At 37.9% G+C, this 19544-nt stretch overlaps 1 protein-coding gene across 4 annotated transcripts in view; it reads right to left on the bottom strand.

Annotated features, from left to right (window-relative positions):
• PPM1A (protein phosphatase, Mg2+/Mn2+ dependent 1A) overlaps positions 1-19135 on the bottom strand; it is a 42297-nt gene extending 23162 nt beyond the window's left edge. Inside the window, exon 1 of one of the 4 annotated variants that reach the window (XM_072963157.1) lies at positions 18849-19135. In XM_072963157.1, coding sequence (XP_072819258.1) covers positions 18849-19119 — 271 coding nt within the window. In that variant the 5' untranslated portion in view covers positions 19120-19135. Of the gene's footprint in view, positions 1-14688; positions 14708-14836; positions 14976-15418; positions 15850-18848 lie in introns of those variants that run through there. The other 3 variants (XM_072963158.1, XM_072963159.1, XM_072963160.1) reach the window with 3 other exon arrangements.
• Positions 19136-19544: the final 409 nt, after the last annotated feature.

Raw genomic sequence — 19544 nt, 5'->3', positions numbered from 1 at the left:
AAACCATACAAATACACCTAGGCAACTATTTCTGTAATCTTCTTATGGTAGGACTTTCTAAGTATGGACTTTCTAAGTATGACACAATGGCAAAAAGGAAAAGACCAACTCCAAAGGAATAAAAAAGTGACTCCAGAGGAATAAAACCTCTGCACTATAAAACAAAGCTCATTAAGTCTGAAAAGCAAATATCTTTAAGTATCTGTGATAGAGATGGTAAAAATATTCCTTAAATAACAAAAGTCTCTTACAAGACAACAAAATGAACACTTTAAAAGAAACGGACAAAGAACATGACAAATTCATAAAAGAGACAGAGAAAACTAACAGACAAATTCATAAAAGAACGTTAAGTCGCCAATAAATATATGGAGTAATGAGCAATCTCACTAGCCATTAAAATATTTATTTTTCACATATTTATCAAAGATCAAAAATTTACAATGTCCACTATTAGCAGAGAAGTAAAAAATTATAGGTAGGAGAGCAAACTGGTACCTTTCTGAAAGCTATGTACGATCCATATTAATTTTAAATGATGACTTCCATTCAAATGGTTTTGTATATTCACACTTTGAAGTTCTCCTCTGTTCCAAATGTATTTTATTTAATTGGGGGGGGGGGTCGGGAGGTAGTTAGGTTTATTTTATGTATTTTTAATGGCAGTACTGGGGATTGAACCCAGGATCTTGTACATGCCAGTCACCCACTCTACCACTGAGCTATTCTCTCCCCACCAAGTATATTTTAAAAATAGATTACTATAAGACAGAAAATAAAGATGACCAAGCAACATGCTAAAGATAAACTCTTGAAATACGAAGTACTTTATGAAGCTTAAACTGTGAGTTTCCTGCCCTCAAGTGACAGAGACGGACAGAAGTCCACATCCTGTATGGACAGTAACAGGAATTTAAAACTGAAACTAATGTCTGTGGTGGAAAGGCTCTCTTGCCTATAAAAGCAGCAGGGAAAAGCTACTTACTAATCATTGCTGCAGGCTTTAGTTTAAATGAAGTTATGTGCTCCTTCAGAAGCATAGACTTTCTTTTAGTTTGTGTTTCTTGGAGAGAGAAGCAGGGAACCAAGCCTCTAAATATAAGACATGGTTTCAGACTGGGCACTCTAGGGTAAGGATGTAGGTGCATGCAAAAACAATAGGTAAGAAAGGTGGAAAGAAAGAGAAGAAAGGGAGGAAGGAAGGGAGGAAGGATGGAAGGAGAGGAAGGAAGGAAGGAAGGAAGGAAGGAAAGAAAGAGAGAAAGAAAGAAAGAGAGAGAAAGAAAGACTGACACATAGACAAAGGGAGGGAGGGAGAGAGAAACAGAGAAAGGAAGGAAGGAAGGAAAACATTCAAGACTGCTAAACCAAACTCCAAAACACACAAGGAAAGCTAAACTATGAGAGCCAACAAAAATCAACAACTGTAGGAATTCAATCTAGAAGAAAGAGTAATAATCAGAAAATAAAATGTGTATGTTCAAGATCCCTCCAAAGCTCAAAAGAACACAGACATCGAGGGGGGAAAAGGATAAAAAACAGCCAGAAATCAAACCAGAATAGGTGGCAATGAGTGAGCAATTGTGAATGAGTGAGAGAGAGAGAAACTGAACATGAGAAAAAAAATGAGAAATAAAAACCAAGACCACAAAAACTAGCTGAACAAAGTCAAGGTGTGAATTAGTAAATTGGAAAATGTACCTAAGAGCTGCCTAGAACCTTACACAGAGATTAAGAAAGATTACTGGAAAAGCAATATTCAAAGATATAAAGGCTAAGGAATTTTCTAGAACTGAAGAAAGAGTAGTCTTCAGATCAACAATGTATATCAAAGATTGCCTACAGATAACACAACATAGACACACCTAGGCAAATCATGGGTATGTATTCAGAACATCAAGTACCATAAAACAAACTAACAAACACTAACATTTATATCACACTTGAAACATGCAGGGCTCTTAAGTGCTTTACATATATCAAGCTAATCACTACAACCTTGTGACATAGATACTTTATCATCACCTCTGTTTAGAACTGGCCTAAAGTCACACAGTAAATAGTGCTGACAGGATACTGAAAAGGAATCTTTTTAAAAAACCACCAGAGAAAAAAATCATATACAAAGGCATAACAATTAGGAAGAGACCAGACTTCTCAGAGTTCTAAGTTGCCAAGTTTCATAACACAATGAAATAATATCTTGAGGGTGCTAATGGGAGTGGGGGGAGAAAAAATCTATTAACTAAGAATTTTTTACTTGCAAAAAAAGAGTAACGTGTAAAATATATTTTCAGGGAAAAAAAAGGATATTTACAAGCCATACTGTGTTGCAAAAAAGATTACTAAGGATATACTTTAGGAAGAGGAAAGGTGAACCCAGGAGATGCAAGGACCAGTAAGCACAGAAACTGGTAAAATATACTAGTTGATTAAATTAGGTATTAACTATAAAAAAGGAAATGAATTTTTTTATGCTACAAAAAGAAATAAAATGTAGGCAATTACACACATGATGGAGGAATGTTTGGTGTTATCAAATACAAACTCATAAAAAAATTCACCAAATATACAAGGAAACAAGCTGCCATGAGTAGGAGTTAACATATAACAAATATAACTCCTTTATGACTTCTGATATTGGAATTAGCAAATATAAGATACAAAGTACATATATGAAATGTTAAAGAAAATTTTTCAAAAAAACCACACAAAAATGAGAAATAAGAAACTATTTAAAAATTACCAGGCAAACTGGGAAAGAATTAAATGATACTTGTGGAAATAAAAAAAATAATTGTTGATATAAGAACTCAAAGGACGACTTAGAACAGATTAGAAATAAATGCAGTAAATTAGCTCACTGAACTGAAGAAATTTCAAAAAAAAAGTTCACTTCAAAAAACCTACAACCAAAGGATGAGAGAAAGAGGAAGGTGAAAAAGAAAATTAAATACTTCAACAATAGTAAGTAGTATTAAACAGTCCACAGATGCAGGCTCTAAGAAATTTAAGACCTGGACACTGTAGTACTCCTGCAAGCGCAGGAGTTGTAGAGTTCTCTGAACTCTATTATGAACATTTATTCCACTGAGAGAATCAGAAGACACCAGCAAAACAATGGTGCCTTATTCTACACAACAGAGCAGTAGAGCTTAATCTCATTTAACAAATGCTCCTCTGGGATCTCATAATTTCTAAATATACTTAAATCATAGCAATCTTTAAATTTTCACATCTTACTTTAGTTAGAGTTAGAAGTTTCTTATAGGGTCCCATTAGGTCCTAGGGCCAAGGTCTCTAGAACATTCCTCCAATTTTCCTCAAGACTAAAAATATTTTCACAGGTTTCTCTGATTAAATATTCTTTTAATAAAGCTCAATCTTATAGACTAGTCAGTTAAATTAACAAGTACTCTTAAGTTTCTCCTCAAATATTATCTATAAAACAGTTATGGAGATTTATACAGAGGAGTTCTTTTGTAAATAAAGGAATACTTGTTATTAAAGCAAATTATACAGACACTGTGTAAACTTGGTTCCCAATACCAAAAACATTCATTTAAATCAGGCAGCACATTTTATCTGTTAAATAATAAATCTCCATTGTTCTAAAGAAAATGTAACCTATCTTCCTCATCTGTTCCTTAAAAAATTTATACATAAAATATTGTAGGCATATTTCTGATAAGGAGCCAAGTGTAGGACTTTAAACATACCATTCAAGTGGTTAAATATAGGTACTAACAGTTCCCATTAGTCTGCACTCACCTCCTCCCAAATTTCTAGTTTAGCTTATTACAGGACTTTACTGACTTTATAGCTGTATGTGGGATTCCAGCTCTTTGGGGGCACTTTTACTGAGTGTCCCTAAAATCTCACTAACAATTCTAATCCAATTAGAAGGCCCTGATCTATCAAAGGAAGTAAGATTTTTTGGGGCAGCAGCAATTTCTCAATTAGTGCCATTCTCTGACTAATTCTAGAACTTGGAAGCAGCCCAGTATGGATGTACCCCGAAAAGGATTCTGCCTCTCCAGTTTGGAAACCCCAGGGGCACAGTGCCATCTAATTCTTTGTGAGATTTCTCTGAAGAATAATACCAAGGTGATATGAGTTTCCCACTCTGCACTGGTTCAAACCTGAGCATCTTCTAACAATCCAAAAGAAATAAATGACTATGGTTCAGCTTAAAACTTCCCACAAAGTTGTGGGGAAAAAAAACAGGGCACTAAACCTCATGAGAAAATGGAATCACCATTTGTGCTTCACTGACGTAAGACTAAAATTCAGAATTGAAAATTTTAAATTTCACTTCTTTTAACACATGACATTTTATCTTTACTTTCTTCCCTCAAAGTCTTACTCTCCTCCAAGCAGCCTCTAATCTTTATTCTTCTGCCCACAAATTCAGTCTCCTTGAAAATTTTATACCATTTCTATTCTTGCTCTTTACTACCTTGTCCCTCCCCAGCCTGAACAATCTCTTCTGTTTTCCCTTTCTTGCTTTAAATTCTTCCTCATTCTTGGGTTTAGGGGGAGTAAGAAGGCAGAGTTCAGGCAAGCCAGCTGCAAAGGAAAATATTTTAGTGAATTCATGCCAGTCTGAGTTTGAGAGGTAGAAGAGAAATGTCTACTACAGCAACATGTTAGGAAAGCTGAGGGGCTACAGAGAAACCCGTAGTGAAAAGCACTACTGGAGATGGGACTAACAGTACATGTTCCCTGAAGTCATAATACTAGTCAAGAGCCTGGTTCTTGGTTTAAAATCGGATAGTGTTTCTAATTACTGAATAATTTTTCCCAATCATAGGAGGAGGAAAGAGCCATTATTAAAGCTATAAAAGGAGACAATTATTCATAGTTAGCTATCTCATGAGATATATAAGATGTTTATAAAGGCTAGAAATCACTGATCAAAAAATCATCTGGATTTCATTTATGCGAAATATCCCAAAAGCAAATCTATAGAGATATAAAGCAGATAAGTGGTTGACAAGGGCTGGGGGAGAAGAAAATGGGGAGTGGCTGCTAATGAGTAAAAGGTTTCTTTTGGGTGTGATGAAAATGTCCTAAAATTAAAGTGTTGTATGGTTGCCCAATCTGTTAACATACTGAACACTACTGAGCGGTAAACTTCATATGGATGAATTTTATGCTATGTTCGTTACATATTAAAAGGCTGTTTTAAAAGATTACTATCGCTTTACATGGCTTTCTGGATCTATATTTTACATAAAAAGGTTAAAAAGACTATACATTATATGTAGTGATATGAAAAATACTATATTAAAATTGTTTCAAAGATTAAAAAGCTTACCTGAAAATTTCTCAACTGTTCAGTATTTCTTTATCTTACAGCTTCAACTAAATATTTACTTCATTTTTTAAATTAAATATTTACTTAACCTCCCTTCAACAAACCAAATTTCATCCAAATGAATTCTAATGCAAGACTGTTATTGAATTAAATAATATCCTAATTTAAATGCTCTCAATTAAAAACTTAAAAATGAAATTTCAAAAAGCAAACCAAAACTGACCAATCAAACCAGCGAAAATAAGTCAGATAAAGCTCTGTTATGCTAAATACTATTTCCATAAAGCCCATGACATAGGTCATTTTTTTCTACCAAATATTATTCAAAAATAATTAGTTTTTGTTGAATTAGGTAAAAATTTACAAGCACCCAAATTACAGTCAGTTTGCACAGATTTTAGCAGCAGTTTCAATTTCACTAAATGTGAGTGAGGCAGAGCTTGCCATTTCTGATGTTTCCTTCATGTTTCATGATTTTTTAATGTATCACCATCTTCTAGACATATGCTGTGATCTGAAACATACTCCATAAAGTAGTCTTCTTAAATTTCTACAAAGGTATGTACTGCACAATTTTTTAAGTAAACTTTAGAAGTACACAACTGTCTGAAAAATACCTAAGCTTAATTTAGCTGGAGGGTTCTAGTAACTATAAAAATTAGATACTGACCTAAAGTTATAGTATTAGCAAAACAAAAGATATGGATGGCATAGAGCTATTAAGTTTTTAAAGTTTTGTAAGAATGTTCTGGTAGTCATAATTTCAATTTGCCTCATCTGTTAACTATTTCAAATTTCTCATTTTTTGATAGCTTGTCTAGAGATTGAGCAGTGGATTCAATTCCTAGCTTGTTGTTTTGGAATCCTTGCATACGTGAGGATTCAGACTCTGACTGATCCAGAAACCAATAACTGACTTCCTCTGCCAATTCATCATTTTCTCTTTTCCTTAAAGCAAACACCACCCCTCACACAGAGCATTTATAAGTGTTTGCTTATAACCCTGTATATTTAAGTTGAAAGAACAGAAAAATGAAACATTAAATATTCAAGATGGTAAAAGGTTCATTCACAGACAAAATATGTGAAGATTCTAAATATTTTACATGTATCAGTAATATCCCTGCTGGAAAAAAGGACCAAAAATTATATGCCTCTGAGACATAGACTTCTGTCCATACAATCTAACAGTCTTCAAAACTGAATCATTCACTAAGTCCATAAATTGTAATATGAGATGATTTGTGTGTACAGAAAGTAAGAGAAAAAAGGTTTTTTTGAAAGTGAACACTCTCTCTCTCTCTATATATATATATATAATATATAGCTGGAGATATACCTCTTATACTTGATTAGCCACATCTCAAAGCACATGGCCTAAAATGAATTTCTCATCTCCCTACCACTTCTACCCAGTTCTCTGTCTTGGGAAATAGATCTACCATCAGTCATGAGCTCACAGAATCCTGTATTTCCCTTATAGCACATAAGGCCCTGCGAATTATCTCTCAGTTTAGATTTTAAGACCCATGAAGAAAGGAATCATGTCTCTTTTGTTCATAAGTACTTAATACACAGTGACACTTAATTAATATATGTCATTATTACGACTTCTCTCTTGTCAACAGAGTTAGGAATTGTCTACCCTGCAAACAAATTGTATCCTACCATTTCCATTTTGTTATTCTATAGAATACATAGTTCTGATTTTAAAAATCTCTACAGAAATATCATAAATAATTTCAAATAAGAAAATATTGAACCCTACAAATCTGCAGTTTACCAAACACTTGATTTTCAGATTACTGTTCATTAATGACTTTTAAAAGCTTCATCATTAATTACACACTCATCACTGAAAAAATGCCATGAGACATGCTGAAGGGGACAAAACAGAAAAGATGTAGTTCTGACCAGAAGTTTGAGCCTATACATTCTCTCCCCCTGGGCTACTTACTTATTCATCTTCTCATTATTCAACATTCATGAATGGTTAATTTTTTTTAAAGTCTTTTCTATGTGAGAAGCCAAGTATCAGGAAATGCCCAAAGGAATAATTTCTAGTAGCTAGGAAATCCACTTTGAATGTATTTGACAAAAATATCTTGAACTTAGTCTGGGAATTTTACTGTATAAAATGAACAATCCCCTTTGCACTTGAGCTCCTGATTCCAATGACTGCAGCAAATCAGTACAAGATCATTCTAGATGGTTGACTACTTGTTAAAGTATTTTCTTATAGTATCAGGAAACATTTATACAGACAGAAAAAAATTAAGATGACAGATATGGAGGAATTCAGGGTTAAACTCTGGATTGACCACAAAAGAAAGCAGTCATTTCTGATCAGTCTCTTGACATCCAAAAAAAAGCCTTAAAGTCTTTCAGCAAAAATGATATACTACTACTTTATAAAAAGTGAAAACTTTGTTTACTGCCTATTTATAGTCTGAAGTGTATGATGGAATTTTGCAAAAATGTTTTCTAAAGTCTGGTAAGTTCTGCAATTCTTTTGTAAAACAAAACCAAAAAAGTAGTATACAGCCACTCCTTTGCTTACCCTTATTGTTAATATTTTCAATTCTAAATGTGGTAACAAAGGTAAGTAAGCAAGCCGCATCTCCTACAGTCTTAATACCAAATCTGACACAATTTTCTACCACTCATACTAAAGAAAAACAGCAGTGCTAAGAAGCCAGGACATTCAAAGTTGGCAATGAATTACGTTCTTATTCTCTGAAGACAGTTCTTGAATAACATATTCTTTAAATAACTAAACTACATACAGCATGACTCAAAACAAACAAAAACCTGTTTATCTACATCCCTGCCTGAGACAGTCATATCACAGATGAATACAAAGCACCATCCTAAATTTAAGCTGGATTATATGTGACCTATGCTTTCTCATAGTCTGCTATATTTCTGGCTCACATTCAATTTTGTCATGTGCTCATGAGCAGAGAGAATACAAAGATTAAACAGTCATACGTAGAGCACCTATTTAAAACGAATGACACCTGGAATTTCAAGGGATTTACTTTTAAAATATCTTAATATTGAAATGTTCCATTTATAGTATAATCTCTATTGTAAGCCTACGTACTAGCCTGTGTTTAAGACTATCTTCTTAAACTCAGAATTTCATTTGCAGGAAGGACTGATGAAATCATTTATGTCAGTGGGAGGCATAGTAGTGAACATGAATAAAATAAGCCATAAGACAAAACTGTGTATGGCTTGTAGTATTAGTTGTATTATAGCTGTAACTTATATACTTTTTACATTAAAACAATTTAATGGTTCCTCTTGGTGAAAAGCACTAAAGGGAGCAGACATGACACATGATGCTGTACTTTTCAAATTCAGTGTACACTTCCACCTCAGATTCCCAGTTCAATTACAAGAGTCACTCTCTGGGTACAATGGACCTGTAGTCATACCCTTCATATACAAATATTTTCTAACCTATTACAATCGTCAACAGATCTTCTTTTAGCAGTAGCACTGAAACTGCCATGACCTATGTATATAATTACTTTGAAAAGTCCAAGGACATGCGTTTGGCTTCTGTTACTAACTATGAAACTTAGCCTCTACCTTAACTTCCTCATCTGTTACAATACAGGTATTAATAGTACCTATCTCATACAGATATAAAGATTTAATGAGATAGTACTATGATGTCTGACATGTAAGTGGTCAATATTAGCTATCATTGTTACTAGCTAATATCAAGGCTAGAAAAACTTAACAGGAACACAAAGAATCAAATTCATGATTCTGGTCTCATCACTATCATATTCTAATAAATGGATCTAAGCAGGCATGGATTGCCTATATAAAATCATTCATCTAAAAAATTCAATAAAGAAAATTTTACTATTTTCTAAAAACTGAAAATAGTTTAACAGTTTGATAAAGTTTAAAGCTTAGCTTAGAGGTTTATATAAACACAGACTATTCACACATTATACATTTGATTCAAATTAAAATAGTTGATAGTTATCTCCTTTTTAATACATTGTCTAGTAACTATGATTCCACAATTCTCTGTTTAAAAGGATGCCTAGTTTATAATAATATTTGCAATTATAACTCTAGAAAGAGATTCAGGATAATTATGAATGACCTGTTAGCCCTCAAAGCCAAAACATAGAAAGTTAAAATGAAATTCTTAGGTTCAGAATCAGTCAACATAATTTTCTATATCAACGTAACAACTCTGCCACCATTTAGATTTGTATAATCTCCACAATTAAAATCCAGATTCAGCCAAAGTAATATAAGAAGAGAGTCAGAAATATTTGCCACCAGAAAGCTATTAACTTCTTCCACCACCTCTGACAGCAATCACTGCTACCCTCAGGAGGATTCTGCCTAATACAAAATATCTGAATGTCCACTACCCACAGGCACTCTGCCAGGCTTTGGGTATTAAAAAAAAAAAGTTATTGTATTTTCCTTTTCCGAATTTTTATAAATAAATTGAACACACAATTATAATTAAAATACAAATATTTAGCAGTAAAGTACATGATTAAAGCCATACAAATAGTACAACAGATACTACTGTAGAAGTACAGAGAAAGGAGAAATGAAACACTGTGATCAGGAAAGTGCTTGTGGAGGAGAAAATAATAGAAATGAGCTTTTCTTAAAGAAGAAAACAAAGTCTGGAGAAGGAATGACAAGAATTCTGAGCTATCAATTAGCATGAGCAAAGATCCACTGAGAGAAAAGTACAGGGTGTGCTGCAGAGATGGCAAGTGTATCAGTTTGGTTAAAATAGATCAGTCCTGAGATCCAATCACGGAAAGTGTCAAAGCCAAAGCAAGAATTCTAAATTTTATTCTAGAGGCAAAAGGGAGTCACTCTATATTGAACAGAGAAATAATATGAGGAAAGTAGTATTTTAGGAAGAATTTGGGGATGGTTTATAGAATGGAGGAGATAAATGCAGTATAAGATGCTAGCAGGAAAGACCACGGAGTGTTAAAACGTGGTTTGGGTACGATGTAGTAAGACCTGAACTGTTCCCATACAACTGTTCAACCTTAAATAACCCAGGATTCACACACAAAGCCTTAATGCCTTTTATGAAGATTCCTCCCCCCCCCTTTTTTGGCGTTAATTAGAATAATTTAGTTTTCTTACTCTTTCACATCTTTTCTGTAGCAATATCTCCTTGCCCAGTTCTAATCATGAACTGCAACTCCTCTTCAAAACACAACTAATGTCCTTCCTCACTTATCATTCTACTCTGAACATTCACCTTTGCTTTATTACTTACTCTTTATCCTCTATTTAACCGACTCCCACCTAATCATTAACCTAATGACTTCTCTCCAGCTTCATACAGTCCACTCATAATCAACCTTCTTTTCCATTACCTTTTAACTTTTAGTCTATTCATATACGAGTTCTACATACAACCTTTAAAACCTCTTCTAAAGTTTCTACTCAATCTCTTATAGTTTGTCTTCCAGGTTCACTGCTAAAACTATACTCAGAGACAAGCCTCCCATACTCACCAAGTTTCTACTCCCCTAAGTATCACAAGATTTCATATACTCATAACAGCACTACCATTTATTTGGTATGTCTTCACAGCAGAAAATATGTCAAGTGCTTTACATGATTATTTCATTTACCCTTCAAGATTATCTAATGAGAGAGGCTTTTCCATTTGACAGATAAAGAAAACGGAGGCTTAGCAAAATCAAGTAGCTTGCCCAAGAGTACCACACTACAAGTTTTACAACCCTCTCTGGAGCCTTCGATGTGGCTCCACTGACTGTATGTACTCAGAAACATTTCCCTAAATTCTTCATTCCAATTATCAACCATCTGAGAATTAATACTGATTTCATACCTCAATCTGGACAATGATAGATAAAGACATAAAACTTTATCTCTGTTGACTTCAGAAACTTTGGGAATAAGAAAATTATTTTTACTTCTTAAATCTTTACTGAATGTTCAGAAGGGGCTCTTGCATTGGAAGGCTTAACTACCTACATTTGTAAGGTCCCTTTTAATTCTAGGACTCTGAATCGTAAGTGTTAACATTCAGCTTTTCAAATTTTGATCCCTAGGAACAACAAGGCTAATCTAATTGGGAAAAATCTACTCAGGAAAGTTTTGAAAATAATTTTATATCTATAGATCTGATTCTGGCATCTTACTAAGACTCTCCAAGCCTATGTTTTTCCATCTGTAACACAGAGATAGCATCATATGCTTTAGAGGGTTGTGGTAAAAATTAAAATCTGACACAAATAAATGGTCAATAAATTGTGGCATTTATTATTCACTTTCTTCTGTTTCAATAAGTAGTTTGGTCTCATTGAATTTGAATTCAAATCATATCAGCCACAAAAATTTAAAGACTTTCATTCCTAAATATGAATATTACATAAACTAAGTCAATGGAGTCCAAATAAACATATTTAGAATTACAAAAACTCAAGCTCCCTTCCTTATCACATTTACTCAAGGTATGTTTAAAACATCTCTAATTTTATAAACACAGTATCAACAGTCTAATACACATTAATATCCAGTACTTTTCTCTCAGTTTCTTATAAAATTTCTCATCTAATTACATTTTAGATAAAGGTATATAGAAGCTCACCTCTCTTAATTGTTTACTTTCTCTAGCTCCTACCTGCCTCAGCAAAAGAAAAGCTAGGTAAAGAGATTATCTAGGTAGTGCGTAGCTAGGACACACAAAGGTCAAAATCATCAAGGAATATATTCTGGAGACTCCCAGTTAAAATATAAAATTGTTACTCGTGTAATATGGAGCACATCAGACATCAGAAAGAATATAGGTATTCAGCCTTTTGACTTTGATATAATTTAACCCAAGCTACTTTCATATAAAGATGGTTAATAAACCCAGATTGAAATTCAGAGAATTTCCTGGCTAATAGTGAAATACCAAATAAAGCAACTAAATTTGAAAAATTTTGTCACCAACATTAAATGAGATGGAAGACAGAACATATTCTAGCATAAAGTTACTACCCAGGGTACATACAGGAAGGCACAAACTTTTACCTAGTTGCCTCATAACACCTTCCCCTTCCCCCAAGGTCCAAGTATTTCACAAGGCCACACCCTGTTTTATCTTGTTTAACTCTTATAGGACTCTACTAGCAACCATTTTCTTACAAGCTGCCTCTTTCCTCTGATTTAAGGATGGAAAGTAGTCAAGAGTATCACTCAGAGTCAGGTGCCCAGGCAAGAGTTAAATAAGTCATTCAGAGGATCATCAAAATATCATCTTATACTTATTTCTACAAGATCACAAACTCACATCTTAGAAATTAATTCAGCTCTCATGCATGGGCACTTCAGGGATAACAAGTTCCCTGTGGACATATGTCAGTCTCTAGTTTTAAATTATTTTTCTTCCTGTCAATAATCACTTTATTTTTTAAAATTTTATTCTTTAATGAAGCGCATTTGATCCACAATGTTAGTTCACATGTACAGCAAAGCGATTCAGCTATAAATACACATACATATTTTTTTAGATTCTTTTTCATTATGTTATTACAAGAAACTGAATAGTTTCCTGTGCTATACAGTAGATCCTTGTTGTTTGTTTTATATACAGTAATGTATATCTGCTAATCCCTAGTTTTAAATTTTTAAATAAACATTCACAGTTAAACCAAAATCTGTTACGTATGCTATTGGCCATTACAATAAACAGTCTAGGTGTAATCTGAACAAATTCAAAGACTGTAGATTTTTAGAAACTTCTTAGCAATATTTACCATGTGACAATAACTAGGTATTTGAGAACAAATTTTCAAATGAAGGTTTATTAACAAGTCATGATAAGCAAGATCCAGCTTGAACTGACAGGAAAACCCTTCACAATGTGTTCTTAAAATACCCTTCACATCAAACTACCAAGGGTCTTGTGCTTGTTCAAGCCTATAGTCTCAACCACTTTGTCTCTTGCGAAATCTTTACCTACCCATCTCCCAACGGTTTTCTAGACTTCCCAATTCCAACAGAAAAACCAATAAAGGCTACCTACAGGAATATCCTTCCTAAATAACAATTAGCAACTTAAAATTCTTTTAAATAAGACACAACTCATAAAGAAAATCAGTGTCAGAATGCTGAAACATCCAAGTGCCTGGCACCCAAGAGGCATTTAGTCAAAGCATATTGAATAGACAATGTTAAGAAAAAAAAAAATTTTAACAACTAGACAGTAAATTTGATACTATAACCTATCCCTTTTGCTCTGCTGATGTTTTGGAGCACAGCCATGACTAACCAATTCTTGTCTCCCAGTGCAGTGTTCCCTTCAACAATTTATACTGTGATTATGGGCATCACTTCAGCTCATCAAACTAAAACATAAACCATATTTATATTATATATTAAAATACACACATGCCATGTAAAAAGAAATTTTGATGACTCTAGCATTCAGTCATTCTACTTCTCAAATATACTGAGGTAGCTAGCCAAACTTTACCAGCCTTATACATCTCCCATACTATAATTACTTCACTGATGTGAAAAATATTTAATACTACCTAGTCAAAAATGTCTTAAGCAACTTCCATGTGCAGTTCATTAGTTCTGATAATGTGGTATTGCTGTACCTTGTACGTTAAAAGTAATCATTCCTTTATGACTGAATGTTCAAACAGATGTATGTGGGTTACATGTAAGAACAGAACTACAACATCAAGTAACACTGCTTCAAATTACTTATTGGCAAAAGAAACATTAAATCAATAAAGGTAACTTCTCTACTTAAAAAACAGGCAGTGGGGTGGGTCACTATCACCTTAGCTAGTTTCTTAATCTGTAAGGAGTTACAGAAACACAAACTGGAAAAGGCCCAATATGTAAAAAGATAAAAAATATAAAATTGAAGTTGTTCAAGTTAAAGAGGAGTTAAGGAGAAAACCCTAATGGACTCCTGAGAGTTCTGGACCCCCAAGGCTCAGCAGAGCACTGTTAAAATAAGTAAGCCTTCTGACTTCAGAGCTCTCTGCATCTAAAAAGTGACTGTGTTTAAAATCCCAATATGCAAGTTTGAACAATTTTTTAAATTTCGAATTTCCTTCAATAATGTCAAAATCACTTACTCTGGGAAAATTAACTACCTCCCATAGATTTTTACATCTCACACTCTCCCAACCACTTTTTAAAATGTATTTGGCTCATTACTCCAATTATCAGAAAATTCAGGATTGGGGTGGGGGCGACGAATAGATTTCCTGGCTTGGACAACTCAAGTATAACCTTTATGAATCTGAAAGTACCATGCGGTGCTTGAGAAAAGAGAAAGAAATATCTCAGGTGATGAAATTTCCAAAACATACCTAAAACTCTTCACAGCCACTTTCAAGAAAATATTTAAAGTCTACAAGCAGAACAGAATCACAAGTCAAACTTCCAGCATCAAGTCCTTTTACCCACACAATTTACACGATTAAAAAGACACACGAGAAAAAAATCAGGACGATTTACTTCAATGGATTTGTTCGATGTCTTAATAATGAATGAATCGGAGACATCACTGCCTTGAGTTCTGAGGGAGCCTCCCCACCTATAAAACCTGAAACAAATTCTCCAGAATTTGGTGTTTCGAGGCCAAGCCTGGTCCAAAGGAAGCCTCCCCACTTCTTTCTCCCGGCCTCCCTCCAGGGGTTGGAGCCCAGGCGGCCCGGCGGGTGGGGACGCCGGCTGCCCCCTCCCCGCTCGGGGAAAGTTCCGCCGGCAGCTCTCGGGCCAGGCGGGCCCGCGGCCCTCGCCCGCTTGGCCGCCACAAACACCCCGCCCCGCCGCCGAACCTGGAGGGTCGCGCCCCCTCCCCGCGCCGCCGCCACAAACACCCCGCCCCCGCGTCCCCGCCGCCGCCCTCTCGGAGAGTTAACCCCTCGCCGCCCGCCGCCCGGCTCCGGGGAGGAGGCCGGGCCAGGGGGTGGAGTTGTCGCGTCTCCTCCCGGGAGCGCCCGGGCAGACGCCCGGCTTGTTTACAGGCCCCAGGCCTGGCCGCCGCCGCGCAGGCCCGCACCGCCCGCCTGCCCTCGGCCCGAGCGTCGCACTTACCCGGAGCAGCCGCGGACGGACAGGTCCCTGGTCAGCCGAGGCGGCGGCGGCGGCGGCGGCGGCCCGGGAGGGGGCGGGAAGGGGGTCACCGCGGCAGCCGCCGGCCAGGACTGGCCGGGGAGGGGGCGGAGGAGGGGAGGAGCCGGGCTGCGTCCGGGCCCCCGGCTCTCGGCGCCCTCGCGGCTCAGATCATCCGGGCGTTGGAGCGGGAGGCGGAGAGCGGGTCCCGGAGGAGGAGGAAGAGCCGAAGATTCATCTCTTTCGCGCCCCACCTGCCTGACGCCCCCCACCCCCCCCTCCCCAACCACCGGTTCCTGAGCTGCAGCCGCCCGAGCACCCGAAGCTGCGGGCCAGGCTGGCGCGGAGACCACTGCTCCCTCGCTCCCGCGCGCGCTCCCGCCCCTAGAGCCGCCGCCGCCGCCGCCGCCTCGAGCGCGTCCCCGCGCAGGCGCGCTCACGACGGTGCCGTGCTGCCCTTCCCCCACGCCTCCGCTGGCCCCGCCTCGCCCCGCCTGGTCGGCTCAGTTGCAGCTACAGCTACGGCGCGGCGGTGCAGCTGGAGAGACCCGGATGTCGTTGGGCAGGAACTGCGGCGCGGGCCAGCGGGCGGGGGGAGGGGAGGACTCAGATGACGTCACTGCCCTACCCAGCTTCTCTCGCCGCAGCTGCCTCGCGGCACCGGCTCCAGACCGAGGCCGAAGGGAGCATCCGAGTCCCGGATCGGGACCGGGGCCTTTATGCCCTGCTGCTACCACCTGTCTGCGAATACATATCCCACGCCTGCAAAGACGCGGTTCATAGAGGCCCAAGGGCCGACCCCCTGCTTTCGACTTGCCTCGGGCTCAGTCGCGGCCTGGTCGCGGCCTGGCTGCCGCGGATCAAACGCACGTTTGATGTCAGGCCGCTGCCAGACCCTCTCTCCCAAGGCTCCACGCCTCCGGAGCCATCCTACCGTCAGTGACCCCGGGAGGCCCACGCAGGTGCCCCAGCCACGCAGCTCGCATCCCGAAGGGCAGCAACACATGCAACCTTACCACCACCCACCCACACGCGAGTGCAACTGATATATGCATGAGGCACATGCTCTCAGTTTCTGGCAGGTTTTGTCTGTAGCTCAAGGGATTCCGCATTGTATTTATTTGCTCATGTTAGACAGTCACGTGATTCTGTCACAGGGGACCTGTAACGACCTCCAGTGTGGTTAAAGGAACGAAGGCTTTTTCAAAATCTGGAGAATAATTAAAAATGTAACAGCTGCTTTTATTAAGAGAAATTTGCTAAACCTAATTGAAACTGCACGTGAGGGCAGCCGAAATCCAGTTTAGCTAGCTAGACTATGGAAAACCCAACCCACGTTGTTTGCAGACGCCGAGGATAGAATGACAAACCCTAGGCAGCCAATGAATCAGAACTGGGAAGCAGTACATCACCAGCACGGTTTCCCATTGGTTTGGGTTCCTTCCCTTCTCTTGTCAGAGGCTTAACCTGTTCAGGGATTTGACCAGCACATTTGCAGGAACAGATGTTTAAAAGAAAAATTCGTATTTTAAAAAGATGCTCTGGTATATACAAAGAAAAACTAAATATTTCATTATAGGAGGCAGGTACTTTAAAAGAACTCCTGAAAATACTAACCAAGTTGTGTTCAGGCTGATAAAAAGGTAAATTTATGATGCAGCCTCTCCATTTTATCCTAGGAGCTTGTCCCCTGCAACTTTGTATCTCCTAAAAGCACTTTGTTGCCTCAACTCTTATATCAAAAGCAGCCTATTTATTCTGTCTCTGTCATTTAGCAAACATTTAGCTGCTTTTAAAGCTGTAAAAGCTGGCTCCAGTTTTTTCAACATGACTTTTTGGGGGAAGGTTCTGTTTCTATCACTTTTAGGCCTGGGATCCAACAACGGGATCAAACAATATCACCAAGTGATTGCTGACAGGCCAGTTCTTCAAGGAACCCCAAAATTACTGTACCCTATATCTCTGGGGTTAGGATTTCTCACAGTAATATGAAGAGGAGTAATTTCCAGATATACAAAGTAAAAATAAAGTTCACTTATTTATTTGGTCCCAGTATCATCTGAGGACATACTCCCTAATTACTTCTCCCCACACTTGCCAAAAAAAAAAAAGGAAATTAGATCAAAGATCTTTGAATCTCTGCCTTATTGGAATCCTGAATACTTCAGACAAGTAACAGCATGATTAGCATACTAGTGGACTCATTACTATTCTGAAATAGAAAAACCTATGTGGCAACCACTATTTGGAGTGCCTTAGAAAACAAATGTTTTAATTTGTAAGACAAAGCCTGGGTCACCAATGGCACTGTTGAACCACAGGGAGCTTGAAGATCTTGCCTGTCTTTCTGCTTCCTTCCTTTAGGTTTTCATATATTTCTTGTCTCTCCTCTATACTTGTAGGAGACTCTAGGTCAATTATAGCAGAAGAGGTAGAAAAATAGGAAATATGAACATAAAGAGATTTTTAAGGAATCTGCACAGTGTACCACAGGTTGCCAATTAAGCTGCACCTTCCTACTGTTTCCTATTTCTGAATACAGCTTGCAGGGACACTTTGGTATGAACTAGGAAACTCATGGGTTATATGATTAACTTTTTAAAATTTGAAACAAAGATATCTTAATACTGTTTAAATAAATACGCTTGATATCACAATATCCCCTTCCTTATTATTATACTAAATATTATATTCCCTAAATATTATATTAAATATCCCCTAAACATTATGCTAAGGACAAAAAATTATTTCAAAGAGAAGGAAGTGACATTGAAAAAACAGAGTGAAAATTTTCTTCTCTTTTGAACTACAAGGACTTGCCTGGGCCTCCTACACATATTTGGGATGTTCATGGTAGGTTTTTACAAAATATCAGTGAGAATATATTGCCATGATTGTATTTCAGTAATTTTTATAGGTATGTTATAAAACTATTCTACTCTGCTTTGGAAATTTGTTTATATTTAAATTACCAAAGAGGAAGAAGATTTTCTGAAAGATTGTCTTTCAAGTCCTGAATTTAACAGTATGCCATCAGCCCTAGTAACTGGGAGGCTTGGGGTGAGGACAGGTGGTAGGAGTCTGAAACTTAATCTGGTCGGTAATACTTTCTCCTCTTTTCCTCCACAATCATGATTTTTTTTAAAAAAAGGTTTATGGTTTTTTTTTTTTTTTTTTTTTTTTTGTAAAACCAAATTACCACTGTGAATCCATCCAGGAGAGTCACCCTTATGACAGTCTTGCTTGGGCCTCTCAAAATGATCTCAGCAATTTAAGTGGCCCCTCAGGGGAGTACCTGAGGCTCCCCCTCACCTGAGTCATCCATTCATTCACACTGAAGCCAGTCACTACCCAAGAGCCACAAAGCCAAGCAGAACATACATTCAACTCTTTCTTCCTCCTCCTTCAATACCTGTTCCATGTTTTTTTCTCATAAACATCCTCTTCTTCTGTCCTCCTCTTCTCCTTTTTCTCCTTATTACACTTCTTCCCTTCTTCTGTTTTCTTTTTATCTCCTTTGCCCTTCTTTTCCCCATTTTTCTCTTCTCACTTTTCCTTAGCTTAGTCCGAATTACAGCTTCTGCTACCCACTTTCTCCTAAAGCAATACATATGAGCAGATAGTGCCCCTACACTAATTTTGTTGGTGGGGGGATACCCCCCACCTGGTCCTCCTTCCTCCATCCACCCCCACCATATCAGGTCATGAAAGGACTGTCACAGAATGAAAAGGATTAGAGAATCTTGTCCTGTGTGACATCACTGAGGCAGTCCCATTAGGGTGGGGCAGACAGGAGCCAGCAGTCTTGTGCTGCCACTGTGGCTCCTCCTGGGGCCTGAGAGAAATGTGTGTGGCCTACTGTGAGCACCAGAGGTCAAGCTGTGGATAAACTTAGAGTAGGCTCTCACCTCAAAAAGAACTATGGATGGCCACAGCCCCACAAACACTGATGTGGATCTTGTCAGACAAGTTCATCTGTTCAACAGCTGGTTATAGTGTACCAGGCACTGTGCTGGATGCTAGGGGTAGTTAATGACATCAGTGGGCAAAGTCCCAGCCCCCAAGGAGCTGATATTATAATGAGGGATACAGACAAAGAAGTAATGAA

This window comes from Vicugna pacos, chromosome 6 (genome assembly GCF_048564905.1).
Source record: "Vicugna pacos chromosome 6, VicPac4, whole genome shotgun sequence".
Taxonomy (NCBI): domain Eukaryota; kingdom Metazoa; phylum Chordata; class Mammalia; order Artiodactyla; family Camelidae; genus Vicugna; species Vicugna pacos.
This window is presented reverse-complemented; position numbering and strand designations above follow the sequence as displayed.